The sequence below is a fragment of the Rattus norvegicus genome, chromosome 8 (genome assembly GCF_021556685.1).
Source record: "Rattus norvegicus strain SHRSP/BbbUtx chromosome 8, alternate assembly SHRSP_T2T, whole genome shotgun sequence".
Classification (NCBI taxonomy): domain Eukaryota; kingdom Metazoa; phylum Chordata; class Mammalia; order Rodentia; family Muridae; genus Rattus; species Rattus norvegicus.
The window spans coordinates 79,914,440-79,938,248 of NC_141541.1; the positions used below are offsets into that span (position 1 = coordinate 79,914,440).

At 46.0% G+C, this 23,809-nt stretch overlaps 1 protein-coding gene across 4 annotated transcripts in view; it reads right to left on the bottom strand.

The window, feature by feature from the left end:
- Positions 1-23,809, bottom strand: part of Myzap (myocardial zonula adherens protein) — an 87,267-nt gene that overhangs the window by 23,105 nt on the left and 40,353 nt on the right. For 2 of the 4 annotated variants that reach the window (XM_087562819.1, XM_087562820.1), the window contains 4 exons: positions 23,315-23,443; positions 21,116-21,195; positions 19,003-19,108; positions 8,646-11,363 (listed from right to left, as the gene is read on the bottom strand). In XM_087562819.1, the coding sequence (XP_087418945.1) occupies positions 11,310-11,363; positions 19,003-19,108; positions 21,116-21,195; positions 23,315-23,443 (369 nt within the window). In that variant the 3' untranslated portion in view covers positions 8,646-11,309. 4 annotated transcript variants of the gene reach the window in all.

The window sequence follows — 23,809 nt, forward strand, 5'->3', positions numbered from 1 at the left end:
TGGAGATACAGACTGGTGTGTGTGCACACTTGTGCACGCATATGTGCACGTGCATACACATATGGGGTCTGAGGTTGGCCCTGAGAATCTTCCTCTGTTATTTCCACCCCATGTTCTGAGACATGGTCTCTCTCTGACCTGGGAGCTTATAGGTTACAGGAGATTGGCTGCCCAGGGAACCCTATCTCTGTTCCATCTCGTCATGGAGACTACAGGTGCAGTCCACCGTAAACAGCTTTTCATGAGTGGTAGGGGTTCAAACTCATGTTCTCACGTCCTCAGGTCAAGTATTTTACCAATGGGCTCAGTGCCCCAACCCTCAAGATTGATAAACTAACTTTCAGTTTTTTGATTTGTTTTGTTTTTACCTTTTAGTGGTACTGAGTATTGAACCCAGGGCCTTGTACATGCTAGACGAGTACTCTACCTCTGAACCATGTCCCCTGCCTTAAAATGACTTGTCTTTAGGTAGTAGCCAAAATGAGACCTGAAATTCACTGAAGGGCCTAAATCGGTAAGGAGAAAAAATTCCATCAAATAACATAAAAAGTGACATCAAACACCCAGCCTTCCTGCCTCTGAAGGACTCTCAAAAGGCTTGGAGGTCAAGGAAACTAAAATCAGGCCTCGGAGAGCAGCAGGGACCTTGGGATATGGGGAGCTCATGGGAAGGCGCAGACCACCAGCTGGCTCTTAGGCTTCAGTTTTTAAAATGATCTCAGTTTTCCATACCTGTGGGCCCTACAATCTCAGATCCAAACTATAGTCCAGAAGTAGTTTATTATCTGCATTGAATGTGTATGGATTGTCTCCTTGCCACGATTCCTTACATAATATAGTATAAAAACCGTTCCCATAGTGTTGGTATTTTATTAGGACTTGTGAAGTAATCCAGAGGTGCTAAAAGGCAGTGGAAAAGGGTGGGTATGGACTCCGCACTGACACTGCACCATTTCTTAAAAGAACTTGAAATTCTCAAGAGTTTTGGTCTGCATAGAGGACCCTCGGACCAGACACACTCACGGATACCAAGCGATGGCTATAAATCAGTCCATGGTGAAGGCATCCTCAGGAGACAGGACAGAGAACGTTCTGGGAGCTTTATTGAGAAATTGAGAGCTGACATCACCATGAGGAGGCGTCCGGTTTGGGGAAGGAAGAAAGGATAGTGGGAAGGATTCAGAGGGCGCGGGGGCCTCTGACTGACATGAGTTTGTGTGCTTCCTGAAGCAATGGTGACTTCTGTGCTGACTGGGCATTCTTCATAGGCAGCTACACCAGGCTTGCTCAGTGTCGGGGACCAATCCTCGGCCTATTTGCATGCTGGGTAAGCACTCTACCAACCGAGCCACACTTCAGCCTCTCTGTTCTGTCACAGTTTATGTTTAAGACAGGATCTCATGTAGCCCAGGCTAGTTAGGACCACGATGCCAAAGATCTTGAACTTCTCCTGATCCCCCTGTCTCTACCCCTGTGTGCCGAGATCACAAACCTGCTCTACCTTACTCTGACTGCTGGGGTGTTAAGAAGTGAAAAGTTGGGGGACCCACTTTCCAGACTTTCACGGGTGGCCTCAACAAGGCCTCACCTTCTCCGACGAGCTGAATTTAAATGTCACACTGAGGTCCTGCTCAACAGGCAGCATAGACTCTTACCTGCTCTCTTTAAACTGAGGTTAAAATGACGCTTTCTAATGTCTGTCTCCATCAGCATGGCTCTGTACCACAGCGAACAGACGATTTACATTAAAGAGAGCTTGCAAGATGCCAAGTTTTTAAGCCTTCAGGCTGATTCGGTGTTTAAAGGGAAGGGAAGGGGTGGAGAGATGACTTCGTGGCTAAGAGCACTTACTGCTCTGGCAGAGGACCAGGATTCAGTTTTCAGCACTCACACTGGGTGGCACAACTGTCTGGAATTCCAGCTCCAGGAGACCTGACGCCCTCTTCTGGCCTCTGTGGGTACTGCACACACTGGTGCAGCAGTGCACATACAGAGAAGCAGGTACACATATACATCATTTTAAAGTTAATTTTTTAAAGATTTATTATATATTAGTACACTGTCCCTGTCTTCAGACACACCAGAAGAGGGCATCAGATCCCATTACAGATGATTGTGAGCCACCATGTGGTTGCTGGGATTTTAACTCAGGACCTCTGGAAGATCAGTCAGTGTTTTTAACCACTGAGCCATCTCTCCAGCCCTTAAGTTATTTTTTTTAAGGAGAAGGGAAATGACAGTTGTAGCTTGCTATAGCTGATCACTGTTTTTCTCCTCTTTAGCCACAGCTGAGACACTTGCATCTGCAGTTTGAGCTAAGCAATCACTTTTAAGCACAGCCACACACTGGCACTGTCTGGGGAGGCAGGGGGCTCCCAGACGGCACCGTTTCATTAGCTGCTTTGGAAACAGATTACTGTAGTGAGAGGATTCCTCTCAATTTGCCTCAAAAAAAGTTACCAAACAGACCAAGAAGAAAGCATACAAAAATGTTGGAACATTGGGGAGATAGCCGAGCCAGTCAGGTAATTATGAGGCTGATTTGGAGCCTCAGAGCATGTTTTTGGAAAGTTGGGCATAGGGCTGAGCTTATAAGCCCAGTGCTGGGAAGCAGGAAATAGAAGATTCCTGGGGCTTAGTGACCAGTAAGCTCGAGGCTAGTGAGAGACCCTGTATGTATATGTATGTGGATGTGGATGTGGGTGTGGATGTGGATAGATAGACAGACAGATGACAGATAGATAGATAGACAGATGATAGATAGATAGACAAATGATAGATAGAAGTATAAAAGTTGGCTCTTGAGGAATGATACTAACATTAGAAGTTTTATTCTGGACTCCATAAGCACACACAGATATGCACCCACATACCACCCACACACCTACACCTATAACTCATGTACACACACACACACTACACACACAACACCCCCCATAACACACACACACACACACATAACACACGTGCTCAACCCCACCCTCCACAGACACAGTTTATATTTTATGTATATGAGTACACTGTAGCTGTTTTCAGACACACCAGAAGAGGGCGTCAGATCCCATTACAGATGTTTATGAGCCACCATGTGGTTGCTAGGAATTGAACTCAGGACCTCTGGAAGAGCAGTCAGTGCTCTTAACCACTGAGAAATCTAGACATAGTTTAGAACAGACTCTATGCATCGTGAAGTTGTAAGGCTTGGGTTTTTCTTTCTAACAGTAACACATAGGATACAGGTCATTTTATGTTCGATGATATAAAAGGACACTGTCTATAGCTGGATTTATGTGACCAGTACCCAGTTGTGCAAGACTCAGGAAGCATAATAATTCAATATGGAACTTGGGAACTGCGAGGAGAAATTAGTGGAGAAATACGGCCACAAATAAGCATTTGATATCAGACACACTTGACACAGGTTGTTAAGGAAAAATATTCTCTAGGTATTTTCTTACCCTACTGGGACAGGACAACAGAGGTGGGAAAGGCCTCATAAAAGAGGAAGCACACTTAAGTAGATGGCATGCAGGATTCCTTCCAGCGAGATGACGTGTCCCAGAGCCCTGTGTACAGCCTGCTTTTTTCCCTCCCTGAATTTGTACCAAAGTCATGTTAAAAACTGCTGGTCAGTAGCTGGGGATGTGGCTTCTTGGTAGAGTGTTTGCCTAGCATGCATGAAGCCCTGGGTTTGATCACCAGCACCTCATAAAACTGGGGTAGCGGTGCACACCTTCAATGTCCATACTCATGGGGTACTGACCAGCAGGAGGATCTGAAATTCAAGGCCACCTTCAACTACATAGTAAGTCTGAGGCTGCTCTGAACTACGGGAGTCTGCCTCAAACAACAACCACCGTCAAGGGTAGGTACAGTGGTTCACACTTGTGATCCTAGAACTCAGGAGACCAAAGCAGGAGGATTGTCCCATGTGCCAGGCCAGCAGAGGCAACAGTGAATTCCAGACCAGGCTAGGTTACCATGTAAGATCCTGTTATTAAATAAAAAGATAAACACCCTGCTGCTCACATACAGAAAATCTATATTGAGACAAAGGCAAACCAGCCATGATGGTGACGGTTTGGGTGAAACTCTCATAGTTGAGAGGCTGTAAACTGGGAAAGTGTTAAAATAATTAGGGATCAATGCCTGAGGTCCTGACCCAAGCAAATAGAACCTCTTGGGGAGTTCAAGAACGGGGGTAAGAAAATGAATCCTAGATTTAATTAGAAGCCAACAACTTGCCTTTAATTAGGAGCATCACCAGTCAGAAGCAAATCCTGCAGTAGAACCCAGCCATAAACCTATGGCTAGGGGCTTCAGAGATCAAAACCTGCCAGCTAACTTCTAACTAGGCACTTTCTAATTTAAACACACACACACACACACACACACACACACACACACACACACACACACACACACACACACACACACACAGTTTTTTTAATTTGGTCTCACAGATCCCTTGACCTCCCTATGTAACTGAGAATGGCCTTGAACTTGACTTCTGCCTCCACTTAAAGAGGGCACCACCATACCTGGGGTGCACTATTCTGGGGATTAAACCCAGGGCTTTGTGCACAGTAGGCAGGCAGCCTAGCAACCGAACTACCTCCTTGGTCCTCAGTATTTTTTTTTTTTTTTTTGTCTTGCTTCTCACACCACCTTGTTAAAGTTTCTCCCTTGAGACACCTTGGACTGAAACACCAGTGTGTGGTACTGCCTGATTCATGAATGGACTGAACCCCGTCTGTGTGCTGCTCATGAATGGCTGCCTTCTCACAGCTAAAAACAGGACAAAGCAAAGAATACCAACGGTCACACTGATTCAACTGTTTAAGCTCTTGAAGTAGAAAGAAGCTGGGTTACATTTACAGCATTTTTTCCTATTCCCTTTAAAACCTGTTTTATTGTCTGGTTGCTTCTCATTTTAGGGACAGCCACAAGGCCCACCGGCTCATGTATTTAAGGTCGGGGACTGAAGGGCGTCGAGGAGTGAATTGACACTAATGCAGAAGCCACGGCTGCCATCACTGAGACGCTGCTGTGCAATTCCTTCCTTCCTGAGGACACCCCCGCCACCCAGCCAGGACTTCCTGCTTTAAACTCTGTTGACTCGCTCACTAAAACATTTGTCAAAGATGTGCAGATGCTAGTCCATGTTCCTGAATGCTCAGAGATTGAACTTTAGATCAAAATAAAACCACAAAACTTTATTCTGAGTCCCTACAGCCTTCTCATGGGAAATGCTGTCTCCCCATATTTGAAAACATAAAATGTCCACAAGGAGCTAGCTCGGCTCCTCAATACTGTCTCCACAATGTACTTAATCTTTATGTGTGTGTGCCTGCATGAGTTTTATGTGTGCTGTGTGCATGCTGGTACCCTGGGAGGCCAGAAGAGGGTGTGAGATTCTCTGGAACAGGAGTTGTAGGCCGTTTGTGAGCTCTAGGAACTGAACCCTGATTCTATACAAGAGCGCCAAATGTTCTTCACTGAGCCATCTCTCCAATGATCCCTTCCCCTGTACCAATACTATTTCCAACACCACTAGGGATCCTTTGGGTCAGGGATTTCACAGAACATGGATGGAACAGGACCGGGAAGAACCTTCTAGAATTCCGTTCGAGCATCTACCAATCTTTTCCTTCCTCTTGTCCTGAGAGAGCCTTGTTTTCAACTCAAACTCTTGCTCCATGATCTGGCCAAGAGTTGTTACTTATACCCTGGGCAAATCGGGAACCATGTTTGCTCCTTTATACCACAGGATGAAACCATGAACATAATTAGCATATTCCGCCCTTCTCCTGACAGGCTTGGTTTACTACCAGTCCCCAGGACTCTGGTCTAGAAGTTCCGTCCCCTGGTCAGCTCACTGTCACACTTCGGAGCTCTGTTTGGCTTAGTTTATTTGCAATGACGAGGCCGGAACCCAGGCCCTTGGGAGCAGTCATTCTGCCTCTGAGCTATTTACGTCTCTATCCCTTTTAGTTATAAGTTTAAATTTCATTCTGCTTGGCAAAGGAAAGGGCAACAACGAAAATGCAAAAGTAAAAATAATAAAGCTTAGCCTCCCTTTGAAGACAGTAAGGCACAGGGCAATCTGACAAGATCAGACTGTGTGTGCACTAACACGGCCTGCAAGAATGGCTTCAGGAGGATGAAGAAGAGGGTGCATTACCTCACAGGAGGGGATGAATCAAGGCCCCGGCCAAATGAAACTGAAAAATTGCTAAATGAAGCTCTGAGTGGAGAAAATGAAAAATCAATGGAGGCCCAGAGGAGAAAGGCACATTCTTCATCTTCATGGCTTGAGTGGGCAGGGGAATCCACTTTCAATTAATGTGTCCTGTGGCATTCAGCCAGGCTGGATGCGGACGGGGTGCATATTTTAATCAATTTTTTCTATTAAGTTTGAAGTAATATATAATAATAGAACTATGCTAGTCAAAGGGATCAGTCGAAATGGGTTTCTGAGCTAAGATAATCTTATTTGGTTTGATCTTTATCCTAGATTGATGGGAACTCAACTTCTCAGAGTAGAACATGCACAGATCCTCCTGGGTGCCTAAGAATGACTTAGCCATCGAGACGTCAGGAAAGAATGACTGCAGGAGCTTCCCAGCGCCTCTGCATCCGCTGGGAAGGAAGGAAGACATGTTCTGGGTATCGGGCCTTGGATGGCTTAGTTCGTGATACTCACGAACAACCCTAAGTGGTTATCAACCCCAACAAGAAACCAAAGTTCAAGATGCTGGCAAGAGCTGAGACCTCAGCCATAGCTTCCCTAACGCTGTGACCACATCCTGCTGTTAAGAGGATGTGCCTGCTACTGTCCTCCTGAGGACCACACCTTAGCACTGTGCCACTGTGGGGGAAAAGGCAGACTGGAAACAAATGGTGATGTGGGATTTGCCCTGCCAAAGGACCTGTTGGGGCTGGGCTGTCAGGTGTGTGTGTGTGTGTGTTGTCCACACGTGTGGTTGGTGCACATGTATGTGTACATGCAGAAGTTGATGGCAGATGCCTTCCTCACTGAACCTGGAGCTCACCAATTAGGCTACACTGGCTGGCTCGCAAGCATGAGGGACCTTCCTAGTGTCTACCTGGTGCTGTCACACCCAGCTTTTTGTCAGGGCTGGGGTTCTGAACTTTGATCCTCATTCTTTTCATGGCAAGCACTCTGCCAACTGGGCCATCTCCCCAGTAGTCTCCACCCATTTTATTTTCTGAGACAGGGTCTCATTAGCCCAGGCTAGCTGTGGATGATGACCTTGAATTTCAGGTCCTCCTGCCCCCATCTACCGAGTTCTGGGATTACAGGCCATGGTATGCGCCACCATCTCCAGAAAGAGCCCTGATTCTTTAAACTCTCGGCGGAGACAGGAGGGATGGAGAAAGGAAGCTTGCTGATCTGCCCCTGAGCTTTCCTGGATGGATATGAGTCCAGGAGCTGGGAAGAAGGCTGACTCTGAGTAATGCAATGGTCATCTGTTCACAGCCAGCATAAAATGGATGCTAAAAATGGACCTTTCAAAAATAGCCCTAACGTTTAGGTGTTGTGAATATGAACCCTGCCAATTCCATCTCCTACCCCCTTCTTCCTTCTTCTCTGCTATTAGCCTGGCATCCAGGACACTGCTCTAAGGCTCAGACTCACTTGAGCAGTAGGAGCATACCGGGGAATCATGAGGGATAACAACCTTGCTCTTGGCTCAGTACTCACCACCCACCCAATAGGTCTCAACTCACACACTTTCCATTGACCACTCCCTCCTCTAGTCCAGTCAAACTAGACCCATGCCTAGATTCACCCCACACCGTCTGGTCTTCATATTTTTGGTTTTATTTACTCTGTATCCTATCTGACACAACCTCTTCCACCCATTCAATTTCTGCCTAGGAAAATCCAACCCATCCTGCAAGATGCATCCAGACACTGCCTCCTCCCCACAGACTCTCTACCCACAGGAGAATTAGTTCACCTTTGGGGGCACTGTGGTAATAAACACTTGGAACACATGCTATCAGTCAGACTGAACCAGCCCCTCAGGAGCAGGTACTGTTATGATTGGTCTCCTTTTATTGAAAAAGAATCAGAATGCTGGGAAAGATGAGGGGTTTGTGAATTTATCCACAACACAAAGCCCGGTCAGAAGCAGAGGTAGGGTTGAGACCAGATTTCATTTCTTCAGAGTTTAGGATAGACTGTCCAGCTTCTGCGTTACCAGGGCACATGGCTTAGAATTGGATATGTCACTTAGCATTTTCCTCCTCCCTCTGATGAGTTTAGATATCATTCAGAAAGTCCCTTGTCCATGTTTACACCTGTTTACAGAAGGTACGTCTTAAAGGCTCACTGATGATCTAGCTACTGATAGGCTGGACTGGGCTTCCCTCCTCTCCCAACTCCTAAGTCTAAAGACTGGGCTTTCCTACAGACTCTGGCAGAGAACTAAGAAAAGAATATTTAAAGACAATAACACAGGGGAAAGAACTGCAGCTTGACAAACGTGACGAGGAAAAAAACAAAAGAGTAGATAATGACATTGAAAACCAAGCTTCTTGTGAGCCAGGAAGAGAGAGAGAGGCAAGCCCTGGTCACACCAGAGACACAAAAATAAATTCCAGATGGCTTAGTCTTTATTTGTCCAAAAATAGTATTTATTGAGCACCTACTGGATACCAGTGACCATTCTAGACATTAGGAATACAGTCATGAATGAAACAGGCCAAAGACCCTGCCCTCGAAGAGCTTCCATTCTACAAGAGGGAGAAAGACACAGACAAAACAGAAGAATGACCACAGAGGAACGAAGGCAAAACACACCGAATATGGTATAAGCACTGTGGACCAAAACAAAGAATGGAAAGGGGGAGGGGATGGACACATGGGTTCCAATGAAGGATAGAGATGACAAACACAACTTTAAAACTATTACAGAAACGACAAACAATACATACAACGTTGTGGAAATTTGATAACTGTAACCATAGAAACACTCTGTGTAAGAGATGCCACAAACAAATCCCACTGACTGGCAGATAATAACATCACTCAAGTGTTTTTCAATAAATGATCCGTGCCAAAATACAGAGAGTTTGTACAAACTCTTATCGGGGACATGGGGGAGGGAGCTAATTGATTTTAAAACTCAGTGAAGGACATGAGCTCACAGAAGCCTGGCCAGCCAGCTGAGGACACCATTGCGTCTCTCAATCCACAGTGAACAGTCACCAGGCTGACAAAGATTGCACACTAAGTGCACTGACTACATATGTCCTGTCTGTTCTTGTGATTTCGTTTTGTTTTTCTAGAATATATAGAGAAGAAAGGCTTGCCAACTGTGTTCTTTGTGATACTTCTAAGAACTTCATGTTTTACATGAAGTATTAAGATTTTTTATTTTTTGGAGCTGAGGACCGAACCCAGGCAAGCGCTCTACCACTGAGCTAAATCCCCAACCCCAAGTATTAAGATTTTAAAATGAAGAAGTGACTGTACTGTGTGAACTACTAGATTTTGAAACAATAACATGTCCACTGGCTATAAATAAATCCTGCTTCAAGTTTCTCCTTTAGATGAGGTGGAGAGTGGCCAAAAGACAAGAAACAGCCTCAGAAGTCCAGGCAAAGGGTCCAAATAAGAGCCAGGGGACGGAAAAGGGAGACAGAGTGACAAAGGACTTGAACACAAGTCCAGTTTGGTAGCAAGTTCAGTCAAGTCGACACCATGATAACCTAGGTCAGAAGAGAGAGAGCGCTAAGATTCAGGATTGTATGTTGAGGCAAGCCCTTGAGAAGCAAAAGAACCAGATCTAAGAAGATCACCACTTAGCATACAACCAGGGTCAGGACAGGAGGAGAGAGCAGCATTCAGGAAACATGTGGAGAGTGTTTACACTCTGGGCAACTCCCCATTCGATCCACAGAAGCCAGGAACTGACCACAGCCCACGAGAGGAGAAACTTCAGACAGATATGAGTACACCACAGCAGGAGAGAGATTCACCCAAAGTCCACCTTCTCTAGAGTTCAAGGCTACTCCTTGAAGTTCTGTGACTTCACCTTCTGAAACTGGGTGATGATTTGTTCCAGAAGAGATGCCGGAGAGGGAGCACAGGTAAGAATCACGAGGGGATTCGTAATTTTCCACTCTGATTTCAGCACTCCACAAACCCCTACAGAACACGTGGGGTCCAGCTTTAAATGGGCCACAGCCAACTTCATGTCACCAAGATCCCTTTTCAGGTATGGAACTGTCTCCTCTGCTTCCTTCCTGCCCCACCCCCACCCCCCAAGCTGGAGTTGATACGAAGACAGATATAAAAAGGCAAGGGCAAACACTAATGAGACAGTGTCCACTCAACAAACACCCTTTCCTATAAAGAAAAAACAAAACAAAAGACTTGTAGAAATGCCAAGGCCAGAGGGATACCCACTCCCCCACTCAGGCTTACGGAGGCTGAGACTATTAACTTAACTAACAGTGTTGCTATACCACTCGCTAGCTCCCTGCCACCCTTGCTACATTTTGATGAAGTAACCATGCTGGTGATTAACAAGGGCCTCTATGAAGATCAACCAGGCACAAAGCACACCTTGCTTCTCTCACTCCCATACATTTTAGCGAGGTGTACTTCTCTTTTCACTGGGCACACTCCCACTTTCCCTAAAGTTATTTGAACCGTGTCTATTCAGGCAAAAATGCCCAGAGGGTTAGAAACAAACCAAACTTTCCTTAAACAAGAAGAGAGAGACATTAACGGACAATGACCGTAGACAGTCACTCAGAAAGGACACCCAGAGGGCCATCTCTAAATATGAGGGCTACCATATACAAATATAACCAAACTATGAGGACATCAGGACACATCTGCATTTTGGGGAGTGTGCTCCAGCTCTGGGCGCCTCCTTCCCAGAGGCTGACACTCTCCGCCTCTTCCCTTCTCCTCAGTGAGCATCTTCTGGGGCTGTTCCACCTGGCAGTGTCTCAGTTATTTTTAATAGTCTTTTGTCAGTGCAGTTCTTGCTTTGATGTCTAGGAACTCAAGTTTCAAAAACGAAATATCCTGTGGATCTCTGAGTTCTTTGATCTGTGCCTTAAGTTTGTATGTGTAGCGGCTACTGTCTGCGAGCGTTTTCACAAATGAGCACCCAACGGGGGTCAAAGCTTCCTTTGGATAGCATATCGTCCCTGTTTGTTCCAGGGCTCAGCACAGGTACACACCAACTCTTCCCCGCAGAGTCTACAAGTGCTCTTCTAATCACACCCAGCGAGATGCGTCCACCTCTGCCTCTACCACCTTATCTTCCAAAGAGCCGGAGGCTAAATGTAGAGAAGAGCTCGTGCGACATGATCTGGGGACAGTTCAATTGAGTGTGTTAGGGTTGACGCTTCAGAGCCATGGCTCTTCCCTGACCCCCATGGACCTCCTTACCAGCTATCGGAAGTACTGGGGATGCAGGGCATTTACCCAAAGCACCCTTTCGTGTTACTCGTCTCAATACATCGGACAACAACAACAATTTTGAAATGAGTTGTGTCCAGCAGATAGCCGAACCACTTACAATGGAAGGTTCTTGAGATACAGAGAATTTATTCTACTCACGAGCCCTATGAGGGCTGTAGCTCAGTTGGCAGAGTGATTGCCTAGCATGCATGAGACCATGGGTTCAAGCCCCAGCACTGTATAAACTGGGCAGAGGGACACCCACCCATCATCCCAGAACTTGTGAGGTGGAGGCAGGAGGATCAGAAGTTCAAGATCATCCTTGGCTACATAGTGAGTTTGAGACCAGCCTGGACACATGAGACCCTAGTCCCACTCAGAAACAAGCAAACAAACAATGATGATCAAGTATTTTGATGGCTAAGCTAGAGAGTAGCACACAGCATCAAAAAGAAAAGAGATCAGTTTGGTTCCCAAGATTCCCACAGAGAAGAAGGCCAGCCCTGAGCACGGGGGAAGCTAGCAACCAGATACTCTGATCACTTACCTCCACACTGTATCTGCACCACAAAAATCCAGTTGTTGAGGGCAGTAATATTAGTAGTAGCTAGTATTCATTAGGTATTTTCCATGTTGTTTCAGTGAACATAATAAGTGAAATATAGATTGATAGATGAAATATCACACACACACACACACACACACACACACACAAGCACACACACATATGCACACACTCATTTAATTCTAGCCCACAAAACACTCTCAGGCAGACACGCTTACTAATTCTATTTTCCAGAAAAATAAATCAATAGATTTTCGAAGTCCCACAACTGGTAAACACAGGTCTGCTGGGTTCTAAAGTTCACATTTATGGGTGTCTTCTAGGCCACTCCTCACATTCATCAGCACAAGAATCTCTGACTACAGGAGGTGTGTGGAGTTGGGGCCTGTGAGGGGCCAGTTCAGAAGCTTGCTTTATATACCAGAAGGGAAATTGCTCTACCAACTGGTTAAAGAGCCAGAAACTTAATACTTCATCCTCAGACAAGTTATTCCGAGAGGACTCGGCTCCCCAAGGCCATGGCACTGTTGCTCTGCAAAATGTCAGAGGTGATGAACTGGGATTTCCAAAGCTATTTCGTTGGAAACTGCAAACATGTCCTGCTTTGATTTTCATGTGAGAGGCAGGCCCTACTAATAAAACCATTAGATTCTGCTGTTTCCTGACATGGGGCAGTGTAGCCTTGTGGTGAGGAAGAAAGGGGCCCTTCAAACCAGTGGTTCTCAACCTGTGGGTTACAACCCCTTTGGGGGTCGAATGATTCTTTCACAGGGGTTGAATACCAGATATTTACATTAAGAGTCACAAAAGTAGCAAAAAGTTAGTTATGAAATTGCAACAGAATACTTTTATGGTTGGCAGTCACCACACCATGAGGAACTGTATTAAAGGGTCATGGCATGAGGAAGGTTGAACCACTGCTTTAAACAAGGAAAGGGCAGGTCCATGCAAACAAAGGGAAAGCTCATGCACACTCACAGGGCAAGCTGGTGTGTACACACAGTCTCTATTTGCTGCTCAACAACCAACCTTACACTCTAGTGGCAAAGCCTCTCAGGCAGGTCTACCCACAGCCCACAAGCCTCATAAAGTCAAGACAGCAGCTATGAAAACACAAACCCATAAACTTATATAATATACAGAATGAGCTTTCTTTCTTTTTCTTTTCTTTCTTTCTTCCTTTTTTCCTTCCTCCCTTTCTTTCTTTCTTTCTTTCTTTCTTTCTTTCTTTCTTTCTGATTCTTGAACGTGGCTTTGTTGATAATGCTGTGCTATAATGTCAAAATATTGGACACACCTGTAAATCTGATGGATTCCGGTCACTTATGGGACACTCCTACACTGTGGACACCAACAGTCTCTATTGCATGTTATCATGATGCAAGAGAATTCCTGCAGGACCCAGAGCCTAGGGATAGCAGGAAGACATGGACCAGTTTTTAAACTCCTTGTTTTTGGCCCTGGTTACTAATCCCCAGGCTCTCTTTCTATGATGCTGACCTACACTGGGTTCACTGCCAGTCTTCCACTGGGCACAGGAGCTCTAAAGGAGGCTGGCCAGACACACACACACACACTCACATACACACTCACACACCACACACACACACTCACATAAATATTCACACACCACACACACACTCACATACTCACATAATACACACACACATACACACACACACACACCACACACACACACACTTATACCACACACACACACACACACACACACACACACACACACACACACACACGCTCAAAAGAACCCAATACCCAACCTGCTCCCACCGGCATCTGCCAGCTTTGAAGGTTTTTTCCAAAGCTCCCCAGGCGTTTCGAGTGCTCAGGAAGGTGGAGAAGCCGACAGGGGAACATCACTCTTTCTACCTTCTCACTTTAACTAAATAGCTATGTTGGAGGTCAAGGAGATGCTCAGTGGATAAAGCTGTCGCTGCACAAGTGCAAGGACCTGAGTTTGAATCCCCAGCCTCCCCATAAAAAGTTCAGGTGTGGTGGCCACCTATAACCCTAGTGACAGAAGGAGGAAACGGGGAATCCCGGAGCAAGTTAGTTAGCTACACTGGCTGTGTCACTGAGCTCCAGTCAGGTGACAGACCCTGCCTGGGTAAACACAGTGAAGAGCAATCCAGAAAGACACATGGCATCAACCTTGGCCTTCAACAAGCACACATGCGCTTACACACGCAAGCACACATACATACACAGACCAAAAAAACTTCATCACAAAAGAGGGTGAGCATGAAAATGAAACAATACTTAATAGTTAAACTGGAAAACAGTTAAGGAGCTTGGACCTGGTCTTGTTACATGGTACAAGCCTTTACTGCTCCATACAATGGAAGCCAAGTCTCCATTGAGTCAGAGAGAAAAAGCTGGGACAACCACCTTTATTTTGATCAATGTTCTTAAAAGCGATATTCTACTGGGGTAGGAAAATATATTGCTCAACATAAAAGGTTTTTAAGAGACTCAGTAGTGACAGCTCGATTTGAGGGACTGATAAGACCCCACTGGCAGTTTCATCAAAGCCATTATCACCAAAATAGGACCCAAAAATGTCAGAAGACTTTACCAAGGAGTCGAAGCCTTGGGAAAAGTGAAGTTGTGATACAGACAAATCTTTGGGCTTCAAGAGAAGGAGGGAAAACGTCCCTGGCTGCACCCCCAGGCTGCCCCTAGACTAGCTGGGATATGCCTCTCCCTCTTTGTACCAGGTGTTGGCAGATAAAAATACACTTCCCCACTGAAGTGGGAATTCAGCATTGCTTGGTGACTAATTCAGTATGCAGTTTTCAAACTGAGGCCCAGGTGACCTGGGGTGACTGACTCGTGACTTTGTTGATTTTGTTACAATGAAGTGAAGTTTGCAGAAAAAGCCACACCTGTGTTAAAGAGTCTACAAGGCTGGGGGACTGGTATGACCTTGCTGATGGTGGAGAGTAGGAATGTTGCAGATCCAGAGGCAAATTTTCTTGGGCTGTTATTAATTGCCCAGCTGTGTGTGACCTAATATCTTTGTGACGGTCATGTGAAACCTTCTGAGGCATATTAATTTAATAGATCACTAGTGGTCAACCACCCAAAGCTAAGAGTGTCATCAGACAGGACCTAAGACAGAGCAGAGATTTCCCCGCCTCCCAGTGCTCCTAACAATGTATTTGAAAAGTGCCTTGCTGTATGACTTCCTTTTGCTCTGTAACCATAGAGACTTCACAGCATTGTCACTGGAATGTGGCATTTGGGGGTACCCAAGCCATGGTCATTCAAATCTGGCTCCAGAATAAATCTCTTTTTCCCTTTGAGGTGCGTTTGTGTGGACACTCTTTATGTAAAATAATGACAAAGCTGACATCGTAGCAACAGATATGGCCTAAAAAAAGTCAGTTCTTTATCCAAGACCATGGTGGAGCTGGTGAGATCGCTCTGTGAATGGCGGCACTTGCTATGTAAGCCAGGCCACCTGGGTTTGATCCCTGGAACCTGTGTAAAGATAGGAGAGAACTGACTCCATATAGAAATCCACTGACCTCTACTCGTGTCTTGTGGCAAGTGTGTATGCATCTGTACAACACACACACACACACACACACACACACACACACACACGAAATAATAAAATAAAGAACATTGGCAAACTGCAGATTTCCACCAAATCCCTGCAGGTCAAACGGAATCCTAGAGAAACACCAGCAAGCTCGGGCTCACCCCCTCAGTTTGTAAGGAAAGCACCTGCGATCTGGGCTAAATACTTAACTCAGAGCAGCCAGTGTCACAGCTGCGTCTGTGTACTGAGACCCAATGCTTTCCTCATTTCGAGTGCCACCAGGAGGCTCTGGCTGGCCCTGCACCAGAACAACACTGCTTCCACAAGACCCTTCCTAAGGCCAGAGCCCCTGGGCCATATCCTCCCCAGTCCCCCAACTCCCCCAGATTCTTACAACTCCCGGCTCTTTTCCAGCCTGGCGGCTCCTCACTTGTCCATGGCACTCTGCCACATTACTAACTTTAAACAAGACAGCTTTATAAACACCCACAATAATTTCTAAACTATTCTTTTTCCTGTAGGTGTGACCACAATGTGCTGGACAAACTCGATTATTTTTACTTCCTGACTTAAAGATCTTAAATTCAGAATAGAGACGACTAAAGAATCTCCTCTTGCTGTTAAAACCCAGACAGCCAGTAGGTGGCGCTAGTGCCACTCACAGCGCCATCTGACAGCGCAGCCTTTTCACCCTGCTGACTTCCACACTCAGTGTGAGAAGCTTGTGTGGGAAATGTGAACTAAAAGGCACGGGCGTCAGTCTTTGCACACGTCCCTGTTTAAACACACAGCACACACAGGCAGGGTCAGCCCTCTATGATCCAACCACTGTGGATTCAACCACCTGCAGATTAAAATTATTTGAAAAATAAGATTACATCTGTGCTGAGCATGTACAGACTTCCTCCTCATCTTTGTTCTCTAGACAACACAGGAAAACAACAATTTACACTGTCTTTAGTATTGTAAGTAATCTATAAATGATTTAAAATACACAGAAGGGAGACTGGAGAGGTGGTTCCCCAGTTACGGGCACTTGCTGCTCTTCCAGAGGATCACATTTCCAGTGGTTCACAACCACGTGTAACTTCAGCTTCGGGGCATCTGACGCCCTCTGCTGGCTGAAACAAGTATCGACCTCCTATAGGACACACATTCCCTCCCTCCCTCCCTCCCTCCCTCCCTCCCTCCCTCCCTCCCTCCCTCCCTCCCTCCCCACATAAGTCTAAAGACAAAACAAAACAAAAACACACATAGGAGGATTAGACCTAGAGTATACAAAGACTGTGCCATCTTATATATGTGACTTGATCATCCAAAAATGTTGGAATCCTTAGAAAGTTCTAGAACAAAATGCCTCAGATGCTAAGAACCAGATGTATGTGTATGCTTCTTTTACTCCCTTTAATTAGGAACATTTATTAAACTCTGGAAAGAGGATACAAAACACAGTTTTCAGACCTTGTCTGAATGTGCCTTTAAAAAAAAAAGTCTCTTGATTTTGGCATCAGTCTTAACTCCTTATAGATAACGGTTTAACTGATCCAAAAGCCAATCCGAGGCTTACTCAGAGCCCCTCTAATACTAGATATGAGCAGACACCCCTGCTGTGAGGAAAGAGAGTTACATAAGTTCAGGCATCCCCCTCCTCGGAGGCTGAGAAGGTGTTGCCATTGCAATGATGAGATGCCTGCCTTCCCTTGGCAATTACGCTTCTGCCCGTGGGGGTGTGATCCTGGGGGTGTGATCATGGGGGTGTGATCCTGGGGGTGTGATCATGGGGGTGTGATCCTGGGGGTGTGATCATGGGGGTGGGATGGGACCTCACCCATCACAGTTGCTGCTGGTGCTCCCACAAGTGAGTGCAAGGGTTTGGGAAGTGAGGCCTGGCTCCTCCCCAGCTTCTACAGACCCACTCCCTCAGTTCTTGTCTGCAAGCCATACAAGACTCAATACAGCCAGGCCGGACTTCTCATTTGGAGACAAGATTTTATCTACTGTGAACGTTTATTTTAGATCAATAAAACAAAGCCCCCCCCCAGTTCCCTGGCCTTACCCCTACTCCAGGAACACCCCAGCATTTCCTAGACTGCTAAAGTAGATATGCTTTTAATTTCAACTGTCACGTGTATAGCTCATTGAAAGTAGATGCACTTTAAATATTAATGATTCCTTTAATAAACTCGGAGCTGGGGAGATGCACACTTGTAATGTTCTTTTCTTACAAGTATGAGAATCAGAATTCAATCCCAGAACCTATGGAAAAGGCTAGGTGTGGTGTTACAGGCTAGGTGTGTGTTACATTGTAAGCCATTCCCAGGAAGTGTAGAAATATGGAACCCTGGGGCTTACTGGCCAGCCAGTCTGGCCTAACTGTCAAGCTTCAGGCCAGTTAAAGACCCTGTTTCCCAGTTAAAGACCCTGAGGTAAAGAGGCTAAGGTTGTCTCCTGGCCTCCACATACATGCCTTCACACACGGAACATGCATGTACACAAGCACATGCATACACGAGCATACACACAATGGATACATTTTAAAGTAGTGATTAAATAAAGGAAAAATAGTTTTTCCTGGCAACCAAACTTTTAATTCATTTGGCTTTATTTTTCAAGCTAGAGGATTAGATTCTAGATACTTATAACACTTTCACTACTGTTATTTTTCTCTCAGATTTTTCTATTTGATCTCCGTCTACCACTTTTTTAAATTAAGAACTTAAGAAACATCTCCAGTGGCATGTGGCCAGCTGCGGATTTTCTACACATGGATTTTCTACTGAGCATCACCGGAAAGGGAGGCAGAGCACACTGAGCCATGGAAAATCGTTCTTTTTCTTCTTAGAGAAGGAAATGTCCAACCTACCTGTTTTTCTTCTCATTAAGAAAAATTATAGAATGATAAACTTCCCAGTAGATTAAATATATAACTTTTCATATTACACACACAGCCAAGGAGAGGAAGGATGTAGAAAAAAGACGGAAGACAAACAAGAGAGAGACGAGAGAAAGGGGAGAGGATACAGGGAGCAGAGCATCATGGGAAAGGAATGAAGGGGGCAGAAGAGGAAGGTGCATCCAGAGGCAGAGAAGGACACAGTGGCTGATGCAGGTCATGAGGGCAGTATTGGGATGTGCACAGAAGCCTGAGCTGAGGTCACCTTCTGTCACCTTTTGTCCCCCAAGACCACCATGGTCGGGTCGGAGAGGGTGTGTACTATGAACTGCACTTGACCAACACTTCAGGGAGAGAAAAGCCTCCTTTGAGGGGAACAATCATTGGTCCACACAGCACACAAGAAATGTCTGTCCTTTTGGGTTGTGGTGACAGTGGCCTGGGCCAAGTCATATGTGAGCTAAAGTAGTATCTTTCCCCAGGACAGTAAGCTGTCCTGGGCCACAGGCTTCTTCAGAGCTTACCTCCTCAACCATCTGCTTGACTTTCTTCTGCTGGCAATGAACCATGTCATCCAGGTGTCTGATCCTCTCTCGAAGGCTGGCTGATGCCTCCTCCAACTGCTGGTACCTAAGAAAGAAAGGAGAGCTCTGAGCCCTGACTCGGAACAGCCGCTACTGTAGCAGAGAGCGCCACAGCATCTCATAGAAGCATTTCAAACTCAAACTCAAGTCACGTGCTTTTCTCCTGTGGATTCTAGGGATTAACTCAGGATCGATATCACCAAGAAAGAGCAACTTTCAGGTCCCTTCTCGCGTGCCACACTGTATAATGATAGGTCTGTTCTTTTCAGGGGCAGAATGAGAATGTTTTTCTCCACTGAGAAGTATGAGAGGCTTGCTGCTTGGTGGTTAACACAGAATGGAACATGTAGTCCGTGACCTTAATCAGGGGGAGAGAGAAGGAGGGTCTAAGAACACAGGACGCCCCTGAAACCAAGGGTGGAATCCAGAGGGGCCTGCACACATCGCTCTGCACTCAGCAATGACTGAACGATCCAGGCACACACTGAGAGCCCCTCGCTGCACCACCACCCTGCACCCCAGAATATGTCTGAGCTTCTTAAAAGATACATTATTCTGTCTTTGCTGTGCTCACACGGATCTGGCAGATGACCGTGTCCTGTGTGTCACCAGAGCAGAGCACTGTCATGTTCAGTGTCTGCGTCCAGTTTCCCAGCAGTACCAGGTCCCTCTTCGGCACCAAAGTAGAAACTAGTGAGGACCCCAACAACTTTGGAAACTCTCGAGTGACAGGAGAAGGGCCAGCAAGATGGCTCAGCAGGTAAGGGTGCTTGCTGCCAAGCATGGTGATCTGAGTTTGATTCCCCACACGACCCATACGCTAAAAGGAAAGAAGTCCTCAAAGTTGTCTTCTGACCTCCACACTCATGCCATGGAACCTCTGATATATTTATGTATGTATATCATATATATACTCATATATATATGTAGTCCGTGACACAATTAATCAATCAATCAATCTGTCAATCGATATTTTAAATCGAGGAAACCAGATTTTTTTTCCCAGCACATACTATGTAGCAGGCAGTAGGCCAAAGTTCCTCACAACGTGAATCAAAGGGACAGACATCTGGTCAACATAACTATTCCTCATTTAGAAAACCTTTCCATCCCACAGGCAAAAGGGCCTTGGGGGTCAGAACCTGCCCAGGGGCTCCAATCAGCCCAGCCTTGCTTTCCTTCCTCTCCACCTTTTAATTTCTAGAAAATCGTGTTGGATTTAGAAAACCACTTTTGAAAATCATGGTTTCTAGAAGACCATGTGTGACTCCTGTAATTTCCAGCCAGGTTTCACAAGCTCATGATCAAAGGGCAATGCAAGGCTCAGAAACATGCGACATTTTAAAGTTAGTTTCCAGGACGAATGGTATCAGTCACAGCTGATGAATTACCTCCTTAACAAGGTGCATCCTGTGCACTAGGACAGGACTTCTGTGCTTGTGGCTGTCCTTTGATGTGTCCTGCTGAACTAAAAGCCAGCAGCGAGATGGGACTGCAAGTTCCTGAAGGAACTGGATCCACACTGGGTACCACACACACACACACACACACACACACACACACACACACACACACAAAGCTTGTCTTAAGTGAGGATGACATGAGTGAAAACACAAGAGTCAAATGAGCTATCAGAAACAGTGCACACTGGCTGGGTCGGGGAGAAGACTTATTAGGCAAGCATGGGGACCCAGATTCAAATCCCCAACACCCATGTGAAAACTTAGACATAGCTGTGGATGTTGGGGGAGGGGAGACAGAAAGATGACTGGGCTTTGCTTGTGGCCAGCCTTGTTCCAGGTTTAGCAAGAGGCCCTGGATCAAGAGAATGAGGGAGAAAGTGATAAGAGAAGGACAAGAGACACCCTCCTCTGGCCTCTGTGTGCAAGACCACACACACACACACACACACACACACACACACACACACACATGTGCATATACACACATACGCACACATGCATCCACACACAAACACATACATACAGGCACACGAAATCAATGTGCATATCCATCTCTGAGCTGCTCTAAGGCCAAGGCCAAATCACCTCACCTGTTCTTGTCAAAATCTGCCATCTCCCCCGACATTTCTGTCTCATGCTCAAGGAGCTGGAGCTGGAGTTGATGCCGTTCCTAAAACAGACATAAGCAATGGATCCAGATGGAACTAGACAGAAGATGAACGCTAGGCACACCCAGCTGTCCAAGTCTGCTTACCACTCCCTGGCCATCTCCTAGGCCAGAGTTCAAAATTCAAAGGGGCCCAATGCATAGACATACTTATGAATTTGGGAAAAAAACCACTCTAGTCAAACCACATGAGTGCCAACCCAGGACCATCATAGTTCTAAATTATGATAACCTATAGTTCTAAATAATCTATGCCATAAATCAGTGGCCCATGACATTGTAAGCCACCATGTGGTTGCTGGGAATTGAACTCATGACCTCTGGAAGAGCAGTCGGGTGCTCTTAACCGCTGAGCCATCTCTCCAGCCCGCCCATGGCATTGTAAATCCTGATTGTTTTCAAAACCATGTAGCAAATTCTGAAATTCTGGTAATGGCTTATGGACCAACCCAGGTGTAAGTGATTACACAGGAGTGATAATCACTTATAAAACATATATGCTGGCCGTGATGACCAGCACAATGGTCCACCCAACACAAAGAAGTCCGGGCCCTAGCCCATCACAAACACAGAATCTTACACTGAGAGGGAAACTTTGAAAACATGGCTAATGATCTGCTGAGTCTCATGGAGTAGATTTAAAGTTGGGGAGCTGAGACGATCTTACGTGGCTCACTCTGACACCAGGGTATGGGCCACTAAGCCAAGCAGTACAGGTACCTCCCAGGAGGTAGAAAAGGCAAGGAAAGGGACTTCCTTTCCAAACTTCCAAAAACCTGCCAACATCTTGTCTCTGGGACTTCTCACCTCCAGAACGGAAAACAATAAATTCACGTTACTGAAAGCTACTTTTCGGCAGTTTATTTCAGTAGCAATAAGAAACATATGTGTGTTAAGCTATATGCTTCATACACTTTGCTGAATATATAAATGTGTGTGTGTAGATTTAAGTTTAATTTAACATTTATTTTACTTATTAACATTTAAGGGAGATATTAATAAAAGTACAGTGCCTGTCATCACTGGAATCTCACTAGACATACATTATAGATATTAATATAGCAAAATCCCTTAAAACACGTTTGCTGAGCACTGCCGGCAAAGGTGGGGGGCTATTGCTTTGAGAGCTCCTCTGAGAAGGGCTGTACCTTATGTCTACTCTCAGCAATTCTACCAGAAATCTTGTACCAGTCACACAGGCTCCACATCTACATGGTGAGGTTCAGTTTTCCAGGAGAGAGAGAGAGGAAATCAGTGGGAACCTCTATACATCCTCTCCAGAGGCTGACGGCCTGGTGGTGAGCAGGTCAGAAGCTGCCAGAGCCCATCCTCACATCTATCTGAAGCCCAGAAAGGACCTTGCTCCATCATTAGGCTGGAGGTTTCCAGGATGCAGAGCCTGGCACTGGGCGCTAATGACAACATGTCGGTGGTGGGTCAGTGCTCTCTGCAACCACAGTGTAGCTAGAGAGCTACTAGACTCAGCTTTGGTCCTACCTAGAAGTCGGCTGTCAGCTGTCCCATGCCACCATGCTCTCTCTCTGTCCCCTTCCTATCTTTTCTCTTTCACTTCTGCTCCCGCCCCTTGACTGGCTTGTCAACTCTGTAAGCCGCCCCCCCTTTGTCAGCCTGTTTACCACACACAGAAGAGTTTGCCCCCATGCCTTATTCAGGTACCAGGTGTGTCAGACAAAAGTCAACCTGCCCCAGACACCTGCCCCAGAAACATGGGGCGGGGTGCAGATGGAGCCTCCAGGTACATTGCCTCATCGGGTTAAATAAAGAACACATCTGGGGCACCCACAAAGCTACCTGCTGCAACATTAATTTGCAGAAAGAATTTTACGTGTGGCATTTTTTTAAACGTATCAAAATAATTATGGTGGGCTTGGTCGGATAGGTTTGTAGCTAATGGCTTGCTTAGCACGCACAAGGCCATTGGTTCAATTGCCAGCACTGTAGAGACAAACAACAGTTACCGCAGAGGAAGACAAGGCCTTTGCTCAGCTCCCTTCCGTGCCACCTTACAGGATGTGTTTCTGAGTCAGCACTGAGGCTTCAAGCGAACTGTGGGGCCGGGGGATCAGGCAGGAGGGCCACAGGCCCAGGCTGCATCTGTTACCTTCTCCATGCGTTCGATCAGCCTGTCCAGCTCCCCGATCCTCTGGTCTTTCTCCTCCAGGCTCAGCTCGGCTGCCTCCATCTTTTTATTGGCCTCTTCGATCGCCTTCAAGAAGCTATTGGTTTCTTCCTGCAACAGGTACACGCTCTCCTCAGCACGGCCTGGACACCCAGGTGACTCACCTACGTCCAGACAGTGCCTCACTGGGTCATAATCTCCCTGGGAAAGCATGACCCTGGGACCTATGTGTCATACACAGAGTGAACTAAAGTATCATGGGTCTGGTTTCACCTCTGAACAGTGTGTATGTGTGTGTGTGTGTGTGTCTGTGTCTGTATGTGTGTGTGTATGTGTGTGTATGTGTGTGCATGTGTATGTATGTGTGTGTATGTGTGTGTGTGTCTGTGTATGTGTGTGTGTATGTGTGTGTGCCTGTGTATGTGTGTGTGTATGTGTGTGTATGGGTGTGTGTGTATGTGGTCAGAAGTGTGGATG